At 46.1% G+C, this 21,881-nt stretch overlaps 1 protein-coding gene across 5 annotated transcripts in view; it reads left to right on the forward strand.

The window, feature by feature from the left end:
• BICDL1 (BICD family like cargo adaptor 1) overlaps positions 1–21,881 on the forward strand; it is a 95,100-nt gene that overhangs the window by 63,600 nt on the left and 9,619 nt on the right. For 3 of the 5 annotated variants that reach the window (XM_073790176.1, XM_033837023.2, XM_033837026.2), the window contains 6 exons: positions 4,451–4,567; positions 7,540–7,686; positions 13,162–13,341; positions 13,926–14,144; positions 15,258–15,401; positions 21,122–21,252. In XM_073790176.1, coding sequence (XP_073646277.1) covers positions 4,451–4,567; positions 7,540–7,686; positions 13,162–13,341; positions 13,926–14,144; positions 15,258–15,401; positions 21,122–21,252 — 938 coding nt within the window. The remainder of the gene's footprint in view (positions 1–4,450; positions 4,568–7,539; positions 7,687–13,161; positions 13,342–13,925; positions 14,145–15,257; positions 15,402–21,121; positions 21,253–21,881) is intronic. The other 2 variants (XM_033837024.2, XM_033837025.2) reach the window with 1 other exon arrangement.

Consider the following 21,881-nt stretch of genomic DNA (forward strand, 5'->3'; position numbering starts at 1 on the left):
TTGCCAATTTGAGGATTAATTAAATAATAAATAATTACCTGAGCACTCAGATTATAAAAGTAGTTCATTTCAGATAGTTCAAGAAATGTATGTGTTAAACTTTTCAGCATTCTTTAACAGAACTAGAGTTATTTCTTGAATGTCTTTTTTTCTTTATTCAATCTTTATGCAATGAAAGTAAAAGAGATGTTTTTGAGAACATTGGAAATAAGTATCTAAAGATTAAAACATTTCATAATACCCAGTGGTGGCAAGGTATTAGGAAGCAGGCATATTTGCACTCTGTCAGTAGGGGTACAGTAAATTGATCCAACATTTTTGGAGGACAGTTTGGCAGTTCCTATAAAAATGAATATGCATTCCTTTTATCTAGTAATTCCACTTATAGGAATTTATTCACTTATAGGGTATTCTCCTACAAGTACAAAGATTGATTAGCAAGGATATTTTTTGAAAGCACTGTTTATAATAGCAAAGAATTGAAATACTCTATAAATGCTCATAAGCAAGGACTAGTTAAATAAATTATGGTATATTCATATAACTAAATGCCAGACAACTGTTAAAAAGAATAAGGTAGATTTACATATTGACATAGAAAGATGTTAAAACACTATATGTATTTTTAAAGCCAAAATTTTAGTAATGTTTTAGATAGATAGATAGATATGAATAGAAAATTTCTACAAAGACTCACAAGAAGTATCTCTAATATGGATGATATTAGATATATCACTGGAGAGTGGTACTACTAATTAGGAATAAGTGGGGACTTAAACTTTCATTTCAATCCTTCAGTTCGTCTTAATTTTTTTTCTCTAAACATTTGTTGCTCTTTTTTTTTTTCTAATATTTATTTATTTAGGCTGCGCCGCGTCTTAGTTGCAGCATGTGGACTTCTTCTTAGTTGTGGACTGGGCTCTTAGTTGCGGCATGCAAACTCTTTAGTTGTGGCATGCATGTGGGATCTAGTTCCCCGACCAGGGATCGAACCCAGGCCCCCTGCACTGGCAGCGTGGAGTCTTAGCCACTGGACCACCAGGGAAGTCACCTGTTACTCTTATTATTAAAAAAATTTAAGAGTTTAAGAATAAAAGAATATCTGAGCTAAAAGCATACCATCTTTTCTTATATTCACCTATGATTATAGATGTCATTCTCTGCCACAGTTTTGCCACAGCTGTTACTGGCTGCTTAATCAGGTACAGTAGTCAAAACTCATCATTTTGAGAAGTAAACTGTAAGTCCCATGCCTGTCATTTTCTGCTTTCAAAATGAATTATCCTAATATAACCCCACGACCACCAAAAAAGGTCCCAGGGCCATGACTAGCTGCCCTAAACCTAGAAGGAGAAAGTTTTTTATCTCCAAGAGAGGTATGGCTCCTGGATATTAAATAGCTTATCTTTGCAAGGCCACCAGGAGAACAGAACTGAAAGGTATGGCTGCCGAATATTTCTGTATTTCCCTGTATTTTTTAGCTTGACCTTCATGATGTTGGCCAAGTCACCAAACAGGCTGTTCTCAGTGGACTTATGCGTATGACAGCTCCTTATAATATACACATGGTGTTCTCAGTACTTGAGTTTTTTTAAAAAGCAAACAACTGATCCTAGTTGCCCTAAACTTGTAGCAGTGCGATATTTCTTTCCTTCCTTTATTTCCCTACACTTCAGTGATTAGACTCAATCCCACAAAGCCCTGAATTACAAATAGGGAAATGGGCATACCTTCAAACCTGCCTTTTTTGTGTTACAGTGTAAAGGACGAATATGTCTATAAATTGGGAAAGTGAGACTCCAAGAGGTTAAATGACTCATATAACTCATACCCATATCTATGGTAGGACAGGAACTCTTAACCCTGACCATCTGACCCTTAACTTGTTTTTCCTTTCATCATATATCCCTCCTCTCAGGAGCAGGGCAGATCTCTTCAGAAAGACCACTGTTATTCTGGCTTACTCTCCTACTTGAAGAACTTCAAAGAAGCTCTGAAATCCACTATGGAACTAAAATTGGCTTTGTAACCTTTCTGATACTTTGTTCAGAAAGCATTTAGAACATTAGAGTTATGTCAAACTTCAGAGATTATTATTTAATTTATGTGCAGAAATAGCTAATATTCATTCTGGTAGTCAGGTCTAAGTATCTGAGCCAGTTTCCATCTCTGAAAAAGAAGAAAATAATATACTTTGGAAGGTGCATTAGCTCCTTACAGATGGTACTTATATGTCTGATTGATCCGTTCCCCTCCATCACCATCACAGACAAATGACTGGCCACCTGACTGGAGGTGGCCATGGTGTGGTGGGAGAGCACAGAACCGGGAGGCTGAAGACCAGGGCAGTGCCACTCCTCTCAGCCTCCACCTCCTTGTCTGCAAAATGAGGCCATCAATTCCTGCTTCTTAGGGCTGTTGGAGATTCATATGAGAGCTGTAGGTTAGAAGTCTTTGTGAACAGTATATCCTTGGGCACATCTGAGGAGTCAGACAATTAAAGGAAACATTGTAACATAGTGGTTAGGAGCTGAGACTTTGGTGTCATGCTTCCTGGAGGGAAGAGACAAATTTTATTTCTAGGAAGATCACTTTGAGAGGAGACTGTCTACAGGAGCATTTCTGATACCACCTGGGCTAGATTTGTAGCCCTCAGTGCATCTCTGTGGTTGTCTCATGATTCATGTCAAGGCAGTGATGCTCAGAATGAGGTCAGCTGCCTGAATTACCCAGTGCTTTGTAATCTGAACATATTTGAAACCCTGATAGTCAACTGAATTCAGTATAGGCAATCGAACTGCAGCATTTATAAGAGGAAATTTTCCTTATGGGCCCTAAATTCTATTTGAAGAAATTTCAAGAGTCAAATAAAATTGCTTAGTATTAAAAAAAAGAGAAGAAGAAGAAAAGAAAGAAAACAAGCCTTTCTAAATTGGACTCATGAAGTTAGTTTCAATAGTGAGTGATAGAAATAGGAAAAACTATTTCAAGATACTGTGTAAAAAGGCAGTATTGCAGTCCTAATTTCGGAGTAAGACAGCCCAAAGTTTACCATTCTGATGCTGTCATTCACTAAAATGTGGGGCAAGTTCCCTCACTTCCCTGAGCCTGTTGCCTTGGAAGTGAATTGAGGGTGACAGGCCCTACTTTGGTTGTGACAATTGAGGTAAAGCATTTAGCACAGTTCTTGCACATAGTGAAGTACTCAGTAAATAATACTAATTTTATTTTTAGGCAAGGATGACTAATGTGTTTCTAAGTGATTAAGAAACAAGCTGGTAGTGTCTAAAATTAAATTTAGAATAAGGAAGAAAAAGAGATGGTTTAATTTTCTTTTGTTGTATGTTTTGTAATTGTTTAAAAATCAGCAGTATAGGTTGATTCTTGTGGCGCTGTAGTCTGGGGCAGGGGGCACGTTTGTTGAATCTATGGAACCAAAAAAAGATGGACAATTGGTTATACAGCACTTGAAGATAAAAGGAACTGTTGAACCTATAACCATTACTGTAAGAGCCTCATTGAACAGCTAGCCTACCATTTCAACATTATTACCATCCCACCTCCTCTGAAAGCCTTTCCCAACCATTTCTGCACACCGTGATCTTTCCTGAGAATGCATAAAGCTTACTGACCCTATTTGGCCTCAGAAAAGCACTGAGGCAGTTACTTAACCTGTCCTGTGGCTCTCCTCCACAGGGCAGGGTTCAGGGCTTTCCTCAGTGGGGGCTTGGCTGGGCCCTCCGGAGGATGACTGAGTTCATATCTTTCCAAGGGTGCATTCTTTCAAAGTACTCTCCTGCATATTCAAGAGAAGGTGCTGACGCACCAAATGGTATTTGGTGTTTGCTGTGTTTCAGCATTAGAGAATAAATGGATTAGGGTGGGAGACGAGCACCTCAGCCAGCACTCCCCAGAGAATCGAAAGTTCCTTGAGGAATGAACAGAAAAGATCTTAACAGACATGACAGGGTATTTTAAATAGTACCCATGTTGACTGGAAGTAAGAAATACAGACAGAGATGATTTGCCTGGGCCCCACTAAGGAAATGCATGGGAGAAATAAAGGAATTTCTAAGGTATTAGGTATATTGGTCTTATTCTTCCATGTAAAATACTGAGAATGTCTCTCAGTTTAGATGTTTGCTGAGCTTCTGCTGTGTGCAGAATCATAATGATGATAACTAACATTTGAGAACTTACAGTTTTCTAGGCCTGTTTCCTCTGATCAGCAAAGTGGTCTTAGACCTAGACAGAGTCATTCATGGTGGAGGTAGGGATAGGGGTTAGTCTTGTTTGGGTGTGAGGGAACAAAGGGACCAGGGATGGGAGACCAGTTTCTCATCGTGTACTTGTAGAATAGAGTTGCAAAGAGATGCTTGAGAAATGAAAGGTAAATCAGTCCTCTTTTGTACAACCTCTAAATCAGCTCTATGGTCTCTTCTGCTTACAGGCATCAGAAGTTGAGAGACAGCTATCTATGCAAGTCCATGCCCTCAGAGAAGACTTTCGGGAGAAAAACTCATCAACCAACCAGCACATCATCCGACTCGAAAGCCTTCAGGCCGAGGTGAGCCTCCCCGTGCAGCAGTGCTTGGATGGAAGTGCTTTTCTCATTGGAGGTGCCGTGCCAGGTCTTTTAGACAAGGAGCCCTCTGAACAAAAACCTGCTCTATCTAAAATCTCTAGGGAGACATATCTGTGAGAAACTAAATGGGGAACACTTGACCATGTTCCTCCAGGTAGCCTGTTGTCTAGAAAAATAAGGTTGCTCAGAGTTACTGCTGAGTGTGCTGAAATTACGAATGCCCTACTTTTTACTGAATATGTTGATCCCTCAAAGAACATCCATGCCAATCCTAAATAGAAGATTGGAAAGGGAATCCTCCCTTCCCCCATTCCATTTGGGTCCAGTTCAGTCCATCTTAATAGGGCCTATTATTCTCACTTATAAACTGAGAGTAATAGAAGTGTCTACTTCATGGGGTTGTTGTGAGGATCTGATGAGTTAATACGTGGAAAGCACTGTGTGTGGTGTTTGGAAGAAAGTAATGTTATTGAAAGTATATGAGAGGGCAGGCAGGGTCTATGGCCTGAGAGGGCCAGAGGGGGAAAAAATGTAGCACTCAGGGGACAATATTTTGAGAATCCAGTTGTGGGGAGGAGAGGGGAGGAGTCCTATCACCAGTCCAAATGGGGGCTGTCTCCTGAGGAGGCTTCCACCTAATCTGCTCCCAGGACCCCTCAGCCAAGTGTCCGAACAGTAGCCCTTTGGCTGAGTCACACTTTGAGGGACGGTCTAGCGCCACATGATCGTGCACCCCTGAAGGAACCAGCCAGCGTGGTCAGGCCCAAGAGGCCCAGACGGCTGCTCTCCTGCTTCATAAATGACATGAAGATGTTTTTCCTAAAGTCTGTCCATATCTTCTCTTTTCTCCTGGCTCTCCCTTCCTTCTTCCCTTCCCTTGGAATTCCTACTGGTATTGAGCAGCAGGTTCTTGAAGTAAGTAGTTTGTGCTGGTGGGTTTGGCATGCCTGTCTGTGACGGTCTGTGTGCATGATGTGCTGTTCAACCACCTCTGCCGAAGTCTGACTCCATCGAGTTGCCTGTTTTCCTTTCCCCACCGCCCCCAATTCACTGTTTCTAGACCCTCATGACACAGGGTCTTTCCCAGGAATATTTATGTCCAGATTTGGTCCCAGGTTTCAGGGTGTGTAGGATGGGGTGAGGGAGTTGGCTGCCTAATGCCAATTCCTTGCTTCATCCAATAACACTGCTACTTTTAAAAGCCAAGCTATGAAATTGTTTATTTCAAATAAGTTACTTCACATAGAGCTGAACTGCTAAGTTTTTTTAAGGGGTGGGGCTGTGTATCAGAACCATATTTACCTCATGACTTCACTAAGTGGAACTTGGGAAACAAAGGTGATCCATGGGAAGGAAAATGTAAAGGTCAGAGGGTATTTAAATGAAAACCAACTAGAGTAAGAATTCCCTTCATGTGGGTAACGCTGCTTCAGTGTGGGGAATAGTGGACCCATTCACAAAAGGGCCTGCTCCTTTCGGTCCCTTACCCAGGTGCACACTTGAGAGACAGTGTTTCTTTGTTTGGCCAGATACCTGATCCCTCTGGACAAAGGCCACATACTTCATTTCCCCAGGACAGCATCCTATCTGATAGGTGGGTGGCCAGGGAAGATCTGTGCCCTATGAACAGAATTCAGAGAGTGAGAACAGCCAAAAAGCAGGGGGAAGGTAAAGATTTCAGAGGACTTGGGACAAGTTAGACATTCATTTCCAAATCTCCCCTGGAAACAGTCTGAGGTTGGTCCTTTTAGTGAATTGTTGTCATGCTAGACTAGAGAGTGTGGAGAACATCTTAAACACAACAGGAGACTATTCACAAGAAACTGGTTGAGAGATCATTCTAGCAGAAAACTGATAAATGGGAGGAGCTGGGGGACCTGCAGGACTCCGAAAGTTCCCAAGGCCACTAGCAATTGAAGGGATTTGGGAAGGCTTCACATAGCCCCTGAGCAGGGCAGTGTTCTTGGGCTGAAGCATCGCTGGCCTTGGGGAGTGCTGGGCGGCTTCTTACCCAGCATCTCTTTCCTCTTTTCCTCTGCTTTCTCACTGAAATGGAAGAGACAAGACAGGCCTTTCTAAAAGAAGGTCTGTATCTTTCTTGAGACTAGCTAGATACTCAGTGTACAAACATATCAACCTGTTTAATAAAAAGAGAAAAATTGCTTCTATTCACAAACTTCTTGCTCAAGCAAAAGATACTTTAAGTAAAATCAGTTATTTACTTGTGTGCATGTCATGTTCCTTCCCAGGACACGGGCTGATGCAGGCACTGCTCTGTTTTCTGTATCCTTCTGGCTCCCCCATTAACCCGGGGTCTGGACCATGACTCAAGAGCCAGACCTGCCAGCAGTGGGGGAAGGACAAAGGAGAGACATAGAATATGAGAATACAGCAGCTCCAGAGACTGTCTTGGGCATTTTCTTGTGCTCAGGACTTGAGAAAGAAGAATGGTCCCACAGATTAGGTTCCACTGCCCCATAAACTGTGGGGTTGAAGTAAAGTTGTAGGCAGGGGACTTCCCTGGTGGTCCGGCGGTTAAGACTCCGCGCTTCCACTGCAGGGGGCACGGGTTTGATCCCTGATCAGGGAACTAAGATCCCACATGCCGTGCGGCAGGGCCAAAAAAAAGTTATAGGCAGCAAGGTGGGGCCCTCCTCTGTCTTATCTGTGGAATTTCCAGAGAGCACTAACCTTCCTTGCCTCTGCCTGGCACCCCACATTCCAGCTTCCCCAAAGTTCAACTCCTACCCCTTCCCAGACAGGTTTCCAAAGGGGAGGGGTTTTCTCCTCAGCTTAAGAGTTCACAGCTGTTCCTTCAGAGGTAGAGGCACCAGGCCCCTGCGCAGAGCACTTGGAGAGACACCTGCCTTCATGTTCCGGGGCTGGTCCCTCCCTCCCTACTCATCAGCCCGGGTGTAACTCCACACCACCCTTGTGGCTCTCCACCCTTTCAGATCAAGATGCTGTCGGATCGGAAACGGGAGCTGGAGCACCGTCTCAGTGCCACCTTAGAGGAGAATGACCTGCTCCAAGGGACTGTGGAGGAGCTACAGGACCGGGTGCTGATCCTGGAGAGGCAGGGCCATGACAAAGACCTCCAGGTACTGGGGCAGAGAAGCAGTCATGTAGGACCAGGGTCAGATCAAAGGAGTGCTTAGCTGCCCAGCCAAAGGGAAAGGCTGGGAGGCCAGTGCCACCACCGGGGTCAGGAGTGGGTAAAGCTGAGAGGTCTCTCCTTGGGCCCGGTTATGGTTCTCCTCAGGCTCTGCTAACTGGGCTGGTCTCTCTCTGCCGAGAACAAGCGCATTGCTACCACAGGTCATCCTTCCAATTTGTTCTGAGCCACTGGCCCCAGGAGCAGTTTCACTGAGTTCTTTCTGGGCTGTTAACATGACTAGAACACCAGGAGTGCTGTCCTGCCTCCTGGGGTTTGTGAAACCTGCCGGAGATTTCAGAGGGATCCTGTGACTCTGTGCTTGGCTCACAGTGCTCTCTGCTGCTGCTTCCCCAGGCTGATGCATTTAGTTGGCTGGCACTGAACAGAAACCAAGAAGCTGCCCACTGAACACAGCAAGATTTATATCCTGATTCTGCCAGTTGTTAACAAAGGCACAGGCTGACCCCTCTATGAGCCTAATTAGCCTCTTCTTTCTTCCTAAAGGAAATTGCTTCATGGCTATATTTGTACTTATTTGGGAACTGCCACCAGGCCTCAGCTGAATCCCAAAGCTCACACTTGACAGGAAACAACCCCCTAAACAAAACGATAATCACTCAGCCTCCCCAGAAATAGAGTGTAGCATCTGCTGCCGAGAAAGCTTTGCTGTGCTAGCCTAGGACCACTGGGGCCAGTGGCTAAGAATGCGCTGCTTCCCCTTGAGCGTCCTCTGAGTGTGCCAGGGAGCGGAGTAGATTGCAATGGTGCCATTCGTGTGGAAGTGGTCAGCCAAGTATACTCAAGTGCCAGGTGTGTCCCCACCCAAAGACCAGGCCTCAGAAGGCCCCACTGGGCTCAGCAGTTGGCTGTTGAGGAAAGCCCTCGGTTGGGGAGACCTCTTAGGCTAAGGTCACTTGACACCATCAGTTAAATGACCATCTGAGTAATTAACCTCTTTTAGGGCAAATTAACAGTTTTTCTCTCTCCATGCTTTTATACCTTCAGCTCAGAACTTTGTATGAGTGGGGCCTCAGTAAATGTTGAACAGAAAATGATGCTGACTAAAGCCTCACAGCAGTTTTCAAAATGGGAAGGAGTTTGTTCATATTTTAAGGTTGACGACGATAATAGCATGAACATCTGTATGCCGCTTTACAGAGAACAGAGTGGTTTTGCATATATTCTAAAACTGAGGCTTAGAAAGATGAATCCTTTATCCTAAGAAGTGCAGTAAGTCCTTGGTAGAATCCAGAAGAGGACCCTCCTACCTGCTTTACCTGGTGCTCAATGATAGCTTCCAGTGTGTCACTTGCCTCTGGAAGTCAGTGTTTCAGCATTTATTACCCCATCAGGCACTCTCCTGAGGGTTGCTGAGGTAGAGTATGGAGAGGAGAAGGAAAAGAAGTACAGAAAAATGGGAAAATGGCCCTGCCTAAAACAAACTTCTAGTTCAGCATGAATTCACAAATGAGAAGTCCTTATTTCATATCAAGAATGGGAGACCTGGAGATGGGGAAGAGCCAGGACCAGTGTGGACCATGTGGTGCCTGGCTGGCACAGTGGGCTGTATGTTCTCTAGCAGCCAGAGTCCCCAGTCACACCATGTTCACATCCTCACCATCTGCACACTCGCTGTCTTCCAATTGGGCTTCTTCAAGAGTAAGAGTTAGTGCAGGGCCTACATCAAGTCAGGGAGTTCCCACCTTGATTTGGAAAATCTGCATTTATGGGCTGAAGTCTCATCTTTCCGAACTATTTGTAATTTTTTTCCTTTTATTCCTATAAAAATCTCCTTAAGGTGTTGCTAATTAGTTCTATGGATGAAATGGCCTGTACTGATACAGAAATAAAAATTTCAGCTCACTCAGGGAGTAGGTGAATGGTCCTAAATCAGACTTGTAAAATGTAGAGCTAGTGGCCTTGGAATGTATCCAATCCCATGATTTTAATCCTTTTCCTCAGACAAGGGATGAGAAGAAGGCTGAGCAGGCAGGGCAACAGGGCTGCCACAGGCATAGTAGCCCCCTTTAATCTGGTTTACTGTGTAACTGGGGTTCTACTGTCAAACACAGATTTTTAAACCACTGATCAAATCCAACTCTGATTTTTTTTTTTCAGGCTGAGCAGGGATAAAAATTATTACTTATTGAGCACCCAGTAAATTTAAAAATCAGGCATTTTGCTGAACTCTTAATACCCAGTAAAGGATTTGTCCCTCTGAGGGCAACTTAACTGCCCTATTTCATACCAAGCTGAGCATCTTATAAATGTGTGCAGGGGCCTTGTCCCACTCAGTGGGTGGCTTTCATCAGCAGAGAATACAGGCCCTGCTTACTGTAGGGACCCAGGAAGCAAATGAACTGGAGTCTAGACCTCGCCCTGAGTCTGGGTGTGTACCATTAGGGAAATCACTTAGCATCACACCATCTCAGTTCCTGCAACGTAAAACGGAGAGAGTGCCCCCACTTCTGCCAGCTTTAAGGGCATGAGTATTGAACTTAGTATACTCTCCAATCACAAGACATTTGGTGTCTTCCTTGTTCATACATATAAATACATTTGGTTTCATCTTTGTTTTATAAAGGGTGATATTTCTTATGTTAGAGGGTTCTTATATTTAATAGACTCTTCCTTGCTTTGGTTTGGTTTTTCTGAGTTTGGATCAATTATTGACCAGAGAGGGCAGACCTGTCCTGGTCTTTGTTCTTTTGCTGTTATAATTAATTAAGCACCTTTGAGTGTGCATGAGTAATTGAACTAATGTTGTCCAGTGACTAAGAACTTGTACTTGTCTGTGCTGAACGTCTCCTGCTGAGATGTATGTGGAGTTGTCTAGAAAATAATTGCAAAGCATTTTGTCAATTTAGTAAATGCCGTTTGTAATTGTGCCAAATGCTTCCTAGGCATATCTTAAAAAAAAAAACCAAAGCCTAATTTCTTCTTTCTGAGTTTCCTCAAAACCAAGGCTGGAGGAGTTCCCACTGGACCAGCAGGTATTGCTGATCCACTGGAACCATGCAGAGCAGGCTTGCCAATTCCTTTTTCATTCTCCAAGCAGCCAGGCTCCAAACTCTTCCTAGTTAAGGCACATCCAGACCACTGGTGCCATTAGCAAATGTTCTCTGATACTGGACCAGCAGAAGAGAGGCTCCCAGGGCACCAAAATGATTGGCTGCGGGCTCTGCAAGGCAGCTTGCCCCATTCATGAGAACCACAGAGCTCTGAGTTGCCCACTGCCCCTACGTCTCTGCATCTCTACAGGAGCCATAAGCCCACCTGGATGACAGTCTGGAAAAGACAATACAGTGTTCACTCTTTTTAATGAACAGGGATGACCCAGAAATGCCATTTTATAAAAGGATAAAATAATTAAATTTAAATCCCCAGAAGTTCTTCTCCCATCCTCACCCCCAAAAATATATTTTAAAAGGAGGGTGGGCAGTCCACAAATACAAGAGTAGGAAACATTGCTCCTGTGCACGTGTAGTATATGGACATGTGCATAGCAGTTAGCAAACAGATTGATTCTGCAATTAGGGTCTGTTGTGCTAAAAGTAAGTGTAGTGATGGAGTATATTAGTAAGAGTGTGGCATTTAGCAGCCACAGTAGGGTCTCCCCTTACATTCAGCAGTAACAACCTCACCAGGTAGCAGTGCCCTGTTTGGACTCCACAGGGAAGGAGCCACAGAGAATGTAGAGAAGGGTGAAGTAGTGGCAACAAAAGAGAGGGAAGGAGCCCTGGCCCGTAGGTCGTGATGCCTGCGTTGCTGTCCCCTCTCTACCACTGGTGTCGCTCTCCTCCTCTGAGCTTCTAATACTATGTAAGGCCCCTCCCAGGCCTAGGGCCTTATCTGTAAACCATGAGGTATGACACAAAGTAGGGAGAGACTGCTTTTCCCATGGGTTTGGGAACTCTTGGTATCACTGCCCAGATGTTATTCCAGATCCCACCCCTAGCTCCTTTCCAAACAACCCTTTTCCTCTTAATTTTTTCATTAAAGTACAACATGCATATAGTAAAGCATACAGATCATAAGTGGATAGCCCATTGAAGTTTTATATATACCTGTGTGAACACCATCCACATCAAGACATAGCCCATTATCAGCACCCACAAGTCTTCCTCCTGCCCCCTCCCAGTCAATACGCTAACACTTCCTCAAAAGCAAACTTCTATTCTGACTTTCATCTCTTTTATCTCAATGAAGTTTTGGAACTTTTTATAAATAGAATCATACATTATATATTGTTTTGTGTCTGGTTTTTGCTGAACATCATGTCTAAGAAATTCATCCATGTTGTGGCATATAGTAGCAGTATGTTCTTTTTTTCACTGCTGTGTAGTATTCCAGCGTGTGACTATATCCATTCTATCTTTATTGGTGTTTAGATTGTTTCCCATCTGTGGCTTTTATGAATAATGCTGCTGTGAACATCCTGTTTGTCTTTCATCTGCATTTTCAGTCATTTATTACTGGGTTTGCACCTAAGAGTGGAACAGCTGGATCATAGGATAGAACAGCTGGATCATAGAATAGTAGGACAGATCTGCATTTCACTCATTAGAAACTGCCGAACAGTTTTCCACAGTGGTGGTTCATCTTCCATTTCCACCAGAAATGAGAGTCCCAGTTATTTTACATCCTCATCAGAGCTTGATATTATTATTCTGTTACTATTATTTATTTTAGCCATTCTGGTGAGAGTCTAATGGTGCCTTACTTTGTATGCCTGTATGTTTGCGTGTTGAACATTTTATTCTGGAGAATTTCAGATGAACTCAAAAACAGAATAAGACAGTGACATCCCACGTAACCCATTGTCCAGCTCTACAAATCGTCCATTCCTGGCCAGTCCCGCCCTATCTTCATTACATCCATTTGCTCCCCTCTCATTTTGAAGTAAATCCCAGAATTTTTATAATTTCATCTGTAAATAAAGAATACCTCTAAATAAGAACATAAAAAAATATAACCACAGGACTAGTATACCTAGAAACTTCAGCAATATTTCCTTTAATATCATCAAATATCTAGTCAGTGTTCAAATTTTCAGTTGTCTTATAAATGTCATTGTTTTTCACATTTTTCATTTGAATCAAGATACAAATTAAAATATGCCCACATGTGGCAGTTGGCTGATATGTTTCTTAAGTCTCTTAATCTATAGTTTCCCCCTTTATCTTTCTTTTTTTTTTCTTGAAATTTATTTGTTGAAGAAACTGAGCTATTTGTCCTATAGAATTTCCCAAATCTGGATTTTGCTGACTGCCTCCCCTTAACATAGTCTAGCCAGTTCTTCCCTCCTCTGTATTTTTCTGTAAACTGGTAGCAGGATCTAAAAGCATGACTGGGTTCAGGGTCAGTTTTTCTGTTTGGGTTCAGCCCGCCTCACCACCGTTTGCTGTCTCTCTGAAAGCTGCATCAGAGCCAGCTGGAGCTCCAGGAGGTACGGCTCTCCTACCGACAGCTGCAGGTGAAGGTGGAGGAGCTCACTGAGGAGAGGAGTCTGCAGAGCTCTGCAGCCACCAGCACGTCCCTCCTGTCTGAAATAGAGCAGAGCATGGAGGCCGAGGAGCTGGAGCAGGAGAGAGAGCAGGTGCTGGCATCGCCACCGCTGTGGCACGTGAGGTTGCCCAGGGATCCTGGGGCAGACCCTGGCCTTTGAGAGCCCGTCGGCCATCCCTGTCACCCCGTGCCTGCTGTTTAGTTTCAGCCTGGCAGGGGCCCGTGGTCTGCACTTGTGCAAGCCCCTAGGCCTGCTGGCTGGAGCTGTCACGAAGCAGTGCCTCTTAGGAAATGCTTGTTGACTAATATCAGCCGCATACCTCTTGTATTGACAGGGTTTTAGAACATTCGTGATCCATCCAATTAGCTTCTTTTCATTCTACTCATAACCACTCATTCCCCCAATCATGCGCTGACTTCCACCAAAGTAACAGACTGTATAAAGGTGTGCTTTACGTGCAAATGGGAGGGGCTTGAGGACAGGGAAAATAAGAATTGGGACTCTGTATAGGTGTACTGGGCCCAGAATAAGTATCAGTATTTATTGGGACAGGTGATTAAAAAAAAAAAAAAACTTTCCCTATAACTAGTATCTTGGATTCATACACTAGAAGAAGATGGCTGGTGGCAGTCTTCTCTAGAATCCATAATCAGGAATAATTCTTTGTGGGGCAGCTGAGACTGCAGCTCTGGGAAGCCTACTGCCAGGTTCGCTATCTCTGCTCACACCTTCGAGGAAATGACAGCGCTGACTCGGCCGTCTCCACGGACTCCTCAATGGACGAGTCTTCAGAAACGTCGTCTGCCAAGGATGTACCCGCAGGCAGCTTGCGCACTGCTCTCAGCGAGCTCAAGAGACTGATACAGAGCATTGTGGATGGCATGGAGCCCACGGTAAGAGGCCAAGCTGAGAGCTCCTTGCTCCACAGAACCTGGCTGGTGGGAGGTTGAAACCAAATGCAGAGGGTGAGGTTAACCCTAGAACTGGAACCTTATAACGTCTGCAAGAATTTCTTCTGAGCCCTCGTCTGAGAGCACTGAACACTGGGGAGCAGGCAGAGGGCCCGATGCTGGGGATGGAAGACTCCAGAGTCCCTGCAGGCACAGGATGCAGAGGAGGCCTCCCTCCATGCGGTTACGTGCAGGCCATGGGGACCTCAAGTGTGAGGGCTTTCCTGGGAGGCCTTTGACTGTAGAAATTTGCATCCCGGTAAAAGCTGCAAGTTACTTTTCTGTAGTCCCTTGGTCCTGGTGGTGGAGTTAGCTGTGAACAGGCAAACTTAAAAGATCTGAAGCTTCTCTGCTCGAAGGCTAGAAGTGAGCACGGAAAGTTGGGATGATCAACAACAAGGGCCTTTTAGAATTCCAGATGTGGCTCCTCTTGTGGAGGAGAGGAACATTCCCACAGGCTTCCCAGGCACACGGGCATTTCTTCCAGCTTCATGTCAGATTTCTGCCAGACTTACTCTCCATTCACCACCCCAGCTCTCGGGTTGTTGTTTTTCTTCAGGTTTCCTCCTCCTACAGAATGGTTGCATCTCTCTACCCATATGAGGTGAAGTAAGGTGAAAGGGTGGTTGTCCTTACCTGAACATGCTGTGTTGATTTGTGGAACGTACTGTAGTGTGGAGGCCGGGTCAGTGTGGGAAAGGGAGCTGTCAGAGTGAGGTGTGCTGTTGGCTCCACACAATTTCCCTTCCCCGAAACCTGAAACAAAATAAATGTCTAGTTGTTGTTTGCACGTTGAAATTGAGCAAGAGAATCTCTCTCCTCTAACCCTCTATTTCTTCCCTCCTCTGCCTCTCTTTTTCTCCTCTCTCTCCCTCTCCTCCTCATCCCCCCACTATCTTGTGTTTCCCCAAACCGAACCATCTCTCTGCTCCCCTCCCCATTGCTCCCCTTTCCTCTTTCTCTCTCCCTTCTGCATCTCTCCCACTAACCATCTCTCCACTCCCCTCCACTCTCACCACCTCTCTGGTTGGCCGGCTCTCTCTCTCTTGCTGTCAGAGCTCCCGGAGAATTGATGATGACTCCTTAGAAGAACAGATAAGGCAGACCAGTGAGGATTCGAGAGCCCTAAGGGAACTCATGGAGGGAGAGAGGGGTAAACTGAGGCAAAGCCTAGAAGAGCTGCAGCGGCTCCACAGTCAGGTGAGCACCCCCATCCTCACCCCAGCGCAGGATGTGCACGTGTCCCCAGCTCCCTCAGGACCCCTGTGAGTTTCCCTCTCCCACGTCTCTTTGAGAAGCAGCTCTCCTCTGACAGATCTCAGGGGCGGTGACCTAAAGTTGAGGTGAACTGGGTGTCTTCAAGAAAAGAAGCCTGGGACTTCCCTGGTGGTCCAGTGGTTAAGACTCCGCACTCCCATTGCAGGGGGCCCGGGTTCGATCCCTGGTCAGGGAACTAAGATCCCACATGCTGCGTGGCCACGGAGAAGACAGTCCTCTGGTTTAGGCCAAAGTGAAATTGTCAGGGATAAGAATAGCTTGACCCTCCATTTCCTCCAGCGACACACTGCCCTCTGCAGAGCCCAAATAATTGGGTGGATTCTGACAGTTTAAAGTGCCATAGCTCCCAGGACGCTTATTGATGGTTTTCCAGCAGCTTCTGAGCAGGGAAGTTTGCAAACCGAGGAACAATTGATCTTTGCAGGCCTGTTCTCCCTTTGTAAGTGCCGTCACCTCTGCCAGCCTGTTTTTCAGCTTTAGAGGCACTTACTGCTGCTCTCAGTGTTCCTCTCCTGTTTGATCATGATCTCATCTCTTAAGAACACTGGAGAAGGACATCTATATTCTGATCTGAAAAGTTTTAAAGGGCTTAGGAGCAGCCCCACCCAAAAAGGAGCTTCTAAAATCTGTCCTAGGAGATAAATAAACGCTCTTCCCTTTGACTGGGGTCACGTGTGGAGGTTCTGTCCCACTTGTGGGGGACACCAGACAGGTACCATTTTAAATCCTACCCCCTTCTTTCCTTGTCCAAATCTAGTCATCCCTTCCTGCTACAGGAAGAGATTGCTGAGAGATGGAATTTAAGCCTGGCTTTCACTTCAGTCAGTATTTCTTAAATTTAAAGGAACTTACAGAAATAAACTCCTGCCTTTTTTTGGTTGTACCCATTAGACTTTCTAGTATTATTCTCTTGGAAGATATTGCACCCCCAGCCATTACTGCTTTCTTCTTCTTGTGAATGACCAGATAAGGAGGACAGGAAGATGCTCCTGAAAGCTGTATTTTGTTCCAGGCCAACCCCTGGGAAGTAGGGTTGGGCAGCCAAAGACATTCTTGTGCCTAAAACCTAAGACCCTCAGGTGGTCGTTCGTTTGGCTGGGGCAGGGTGGGGGAGTGTCACACCTTCCAAACTCGAAGAATAAAGTGCAAGAGAAAGCAGATATAAGAGTTCTTTGGATTAATAAAAGTCGCTTTGTTGCTTCTCTGAATTAGAAAACTGGAAACCCAAGAGGGCATTATTGGGTTCAGAAGCATTAGCAAGGTGGAGGTTGCTGAGAGTCTGCTATGGAACTATTTAGGAGACCATCTCTACCAGGGAATTTTCCTTAAAAGTTCAACTGATAACTGGTTTAGGTCAATTCCTGTGGATTCCCTTTCAAAAAACCTCATCAAGCAGATGGTTACGCTTGGTCCCAAATAGGATATAGAATTGGGCCTCTGCCAGGGGTCATCTCTTCCTTAGTCAAAGCTGCAAACCTCTTACCCAAGCCGTCCCTTGGGAGTAACATTGACCTCCCAGGGCAGTGGATGGGATGCGGGTTGAATTACCAGGACAGTGGAAATGGCAGCCATCATGGCGGGCAGAGGTGCCTAGTGCAGTTAGCTCAGCGCAAGCCTGTGCTGCCCGAGACCTTGAGAGGCGCTGGGTGGATGTGACAAGGCCTCTGCACTCCAGGGCCTCTCGCTATCATGAGGGGAGTCAGGCCAATTTTGTACCCTTTGGGGAGCAGGGCCCAGACAAGGTGGCGTGTGATGGAGGTTCCAGCAAACGGATCCTAGACCATGGTCTGACCTCGCCCATGATCCAGCCTCCACTCCCACTGCTTGCTTTTCTCTCCTGGAAACTAGGCCAGAGGTAAAAGGTATGGGGCCTGGAAGGTGAAGTGCCTGCAGTACTCCACCCCTCAGAGGCCTAACCAAATTTTAAAATAAAAGAGAGCCCAGGTTTAATTTAATTGATAATTACTTGTTCGAGGCAGAAACCCATAGCCAGACCTGAAGACTTGCCTCCTGCCCTCGTGATGGCGGTGGAGAGCTCCCTGCCCACCCATTCAGCCTTTTCTCCCCCATCCCTGCAGCTCTCCAGTGAGCGCTGCCCGTGGGGTCTGGAGCTGCTGCCGGGAGCCAGGGAGGACCTGCAGAGCAATATGAAAAGTAGTTATTCTTGGCTCCTTGCCAATTCCCAGGCCAATAAGCCAGGTCGTGGGAGGCACAGTAAGAAACACAGTCCCCAACCCGGTCACTTGGCTCCTTTATGCTTGACTGAAGCACATGCCAGTTACTGCAGGGACATGAAAACTCTGGGGAGTGTGTGCTGGGAGCAGTTGAGGCCCTTACTGATGAGATCTCGGTGACCCCTCCTCTAAAATCTCAGCAGGTTCTCTCTCCTCCATCCTCCTAGCCACTGTCCCATTTCAGACCTTCATTCTTTCACACCCTGCCTTTGGTCCTCACTTCCCAGCTGATTGCCTTCCCCCAGCCCAGTCACCCTTCCATATGATATGGATCCATCTTTCTGAAGCACAACTTGAACATGGGACACCGCTTGCACATTCTAGATTGACTTCCCATCATCGAGTAATGGGAAGCCTCCAGCCCTCTTGGCACCACGGTCTGGCTGCATCCAGCCATCCAGCCTCCATTCCTGTTGTTTCCATCTCACCTCCTTAGCTTTAGCAGAACTGAATGTAGGCTACAGATGGGCGTGGCACAGGCTGCCCTTGTGTTCCCACATCTGGGTCTTTTCTTCTGCTCTCTCTGCCTGGAAGACTCTCCCCCATCACCTGCACATACAGCCCAGCCCTATCCTTCAAGTTCCTGATCAGGTTTCACTTCCTCCTCAAAACTCTCTTGCTTCCCTTCCTCAGGGAGCCCCCTGGCCCTGCCTTGTCATGGTTACGCTCACTCCCATCTCATCCTCCCAGTCCAGCCTTAGACCCCCCGCAAGAACAAGCTCAAGGTCTGACGTACTTTTGTCTTCTCCTAAAGCGTCTAGTGCAGCACCTTTCTTAGAGCAGGCATGCAAATGATTGTCAGCCCTGGATATATGACTTCAGGATGTTTCCTTTGATGCTATTCAATCTCGAGGACACCCACCTTAATGGGGAAAAGTGGATTTAGGGGTGGCTGTAACGTAAGTCAGCAGATAAACAAACCCAGTGGGTCCTCATGACAGCGGGAAGGTCTATATGGGGGGAGGAGGGGGAGGCACTTAACACCCTGAGCGGGGCCCTTGATGTTATTTATTTTGTTTGATCCTCACAACAACTTGATGGTGGGGAATAGTTCTTTTTTTTTTTTTTTTTTTTTGCAGTACGCGGGCCTCTGACTGTTGTGGCCTCTCCCCTTGCGGAGCACAGGCTCCGGACGCGCAGGCTCAGCGGCCATGGCTTACGGGCCTAGCCTCTCTGTGGCATGTGGGATCTTCCCGGACCGGGGCACGAACCCGTGTCCCCTGCATCGGCAGGCGGACTCAACCACTGCGCCACCAGGGAACCCCAGAATAGTTCTTTTTATTCCTGCTTTTTATGGAACTTATGTGCAGCTCAGAGAGGATAAGTCCTTTGTTACTCCTAAGCTGGCAGTCTCTACCTTGATCAGGTTTTCCAGGCCAAAGCAAAAAGTTCTTGTGGAGTTTTGTCTGGAGCACATTAAATGTTGGCATTTCCTGCCTAGCATGTAGTTCTATCTGTCACTCACTCAGCTGGCAGAACACCTGGCTGTCCCACAGCTGGCCTGAGGCCACATCAGGGCTCATTTGGTCTGAGGAGGGCTGGCTGTTTCTGCCAGGTGCTTTCTGGGTCTTGAGTTCTGGCCTACCAGGCTGCGGAACCTGCTAAGAATACGGTGAGGCTGGGCTTCTCACCTGTTGCCTCATCTGCCTCAAGGCTCATTGCACCTGCATGCCCTGGCCTGTGCAGTTGCCCAGCCTGTTCTTCCCTAAGGCTTCTCACCCAGCTCACTGGAGCTGTCCCTGCCATGAAAGCACAGAGCACCAGGTACATTCCCTACCACGCACCTGAGAGTACAAAATCCATTGCCCATAGCGACAACAAATTGTCCTGTATACCTCTTCATTATTGGGTGTCCTCTGATTTGCTCCTCAGTGGCTGCTACCCCAGGAGCTGGCAACTGTGTTGCCTCAGCTTGGGGGGGTCCAGAGTACCTCCAGGGAAACTTGCTCTTCAGCCTTAGTCCTGGGGCCTTTGCTCAGCTTCGTTGTCTAAAGATGATTAGACCTGGGCCTTGAAGAGCAGAGGAGTGTACAGAAGGTGATGTCTGTCCCCTTGTGGGAGGGAAAGACCTGTATGGATGGATCTCCCCTTGGAAAGATGTAAAAGTATGTGTAATATTTAATAAGAGGGCATGGTCAGGCATCCTGACTCTAGTCTGATCCTATCAACTGAGACGAAGGGCTCCCCGCCTTCCATTCATTCAACAAATATTTATTGAAAGCTCTACCAGGCAGGGTTTCTGGTTGCAGACAACTGAAACTTGCTCTGCTTAACTTAAGCAGAAAGAGAATATATTGGAATTAAATCTGAAATCTTACAGAATCAACAGGAAGGCTGAGAACTGAGCTCCAAAACAGGAAGCCATGGGGAGTGGGGCAACAAATCCATTTGTTGTCCATGTACTAACTTCCTAGTGGCCGATGGCTTTGCTGTACCCTCAAGAGCTGCAGCCCCAGGTGGGGGACCAAGGCACCTAGGAAAGGATGTCTCTTCTTTTGGCTTCCTTAGTGGGAGGGCATGCTCTGCCTCCTACCAAGGTCCATGCAGCCAGGAATGCCCCAGATAGGAAGGGATTTTGGATGCTGACTAGCCCAAAAATGACAACTGTCTACTGCACAAGCATTTGGGATTAAGCATTGTATGCACTCAGGCTCTGAGACACACAGATAGATAGGGCACACTTCTCGCATGGCAGAGCTCAAGGTATTCAAGGGGTTACTCTGTACAGTGGGTGGGTTAAGCTGTGGTCACTGAGGGAGCCCCTAGGAGGGGCATCTCACCACCAAAGGTTGACTGCCAGTGAATGGGCTCTAGTGCCATTCACTGAGGCATGGACGGCAGAAAAAGTAACAGGCTTGAAGTGAAAGGTGATGACATCATTTTTCTGTCTAAATTCCATGTAGCTTTGACCTGGGGAGCTGAAGGAAGAAGGTGAAAGAGCCAGGCTGCGTCAAGTGCTGTCCCAGAAATGGGAGCCAGGTTCCAGGCTTTGGGACCAGCCAGGGGCCTGTGAAACACAGGGCAGTGTTCCATGTTGAGTGGAAGATGGCTAGAAACAAAACTTGAGTCCCTACCCCCAAAAATGTGTTTCAGTGCCCTGATGCGTGTGTGGCCTTCACGCATTAGGTCCCTGAGAGTGCCTTGAAATGAAGGAGGTGCTGTGCTCTGTACAACAGGGATCTGGCCCCAGGGCTGCAGTCCAGGGCTGAGCTCTTCCCTGGCCACTGAGCTCCAGCCTAGCATGAGGCCTCCTCTCTCCTGGAGCAGGAGGCAGCAGGAAGTCACCAGCCTGCCCTGCACATAGGCCCTGAGCCTGCCTGGCCCTTGTTCTTTCCTCCCTCTTGGAGGGAAACACCCCAGGCCGGCAGCAGTGGTATCATCACGTTTATCCCCTTCGTCTCTCATTAGGTGACACTGCTAAGTGTGGAGATGACTGCATTGAAGGAGGAGAGAGACCGACTCAGAATGACATCTGAGGACAAGGAACCAAAGGAGCAGCTTCAGAAGGCCATCAGGGACCGGGATGAGGCCATCGCAAAGTGAGTGGGCACCACTTGTTTAACTGAAAGTAACATGAGTATGTGCTCAATTTTAAAAGTTAAATCATACAGAAGAATACAAAACTGAAAGTGAGAGTTTCCCCGCTACCCGCCCTCACTCCTAATCCCATTCTTCTTCACAGACACTACTGGTAAAAGTCAGGTATGCATTTTTTGCAGCTTTTTTCCCTATGCATATACAGGTGTACAATATAGTTTTTGCAGATTTCTTTAAAAACATCAGTAAGATGTTGCTCCACATGTCTTGTGTTTTTGTTTCCACTTATATCTTAGAGAGCTTTCCAATATCATTATATACCTCAACTTTTTAATTTTTAGGTTTTTTGGTTGTTTTTGTTTGTTTTATTTATCATTATAGACATCTTCAAGCATACACAGAAGTGAAAAATGTAAGATGAATTCCGACCTATGTACCTCTGAGTTTCAACACTAACCAGCATATGGCCAGTGTTGTTTCATCTATAGCCACCCACTTCTTCCACCTCCCCTCTGGACCACGTTAAGGCAGATCACAAGACATTGTGTCATCTCACCCATAAACACTTTCACATAAATCTCTATCAGAAAAAGATTCTTTTTGTAAAACACACACCAGAATTATCATACGT

Source organism: Tursiops truncatus, chromosome 13 (assembly GCF_011762595.2).
Source record: "Tursiops truncatus isolate mTurTru1 chromosome 13, mTurTru1.mat.Y, whole genome shotgun sequence".
Lineage (NCBI taxonomy): Eukaryota > Metazoa > Chordata > Mammalia > Artiodactyla > Delphinidae > Tursiops > Tursiops truncatus.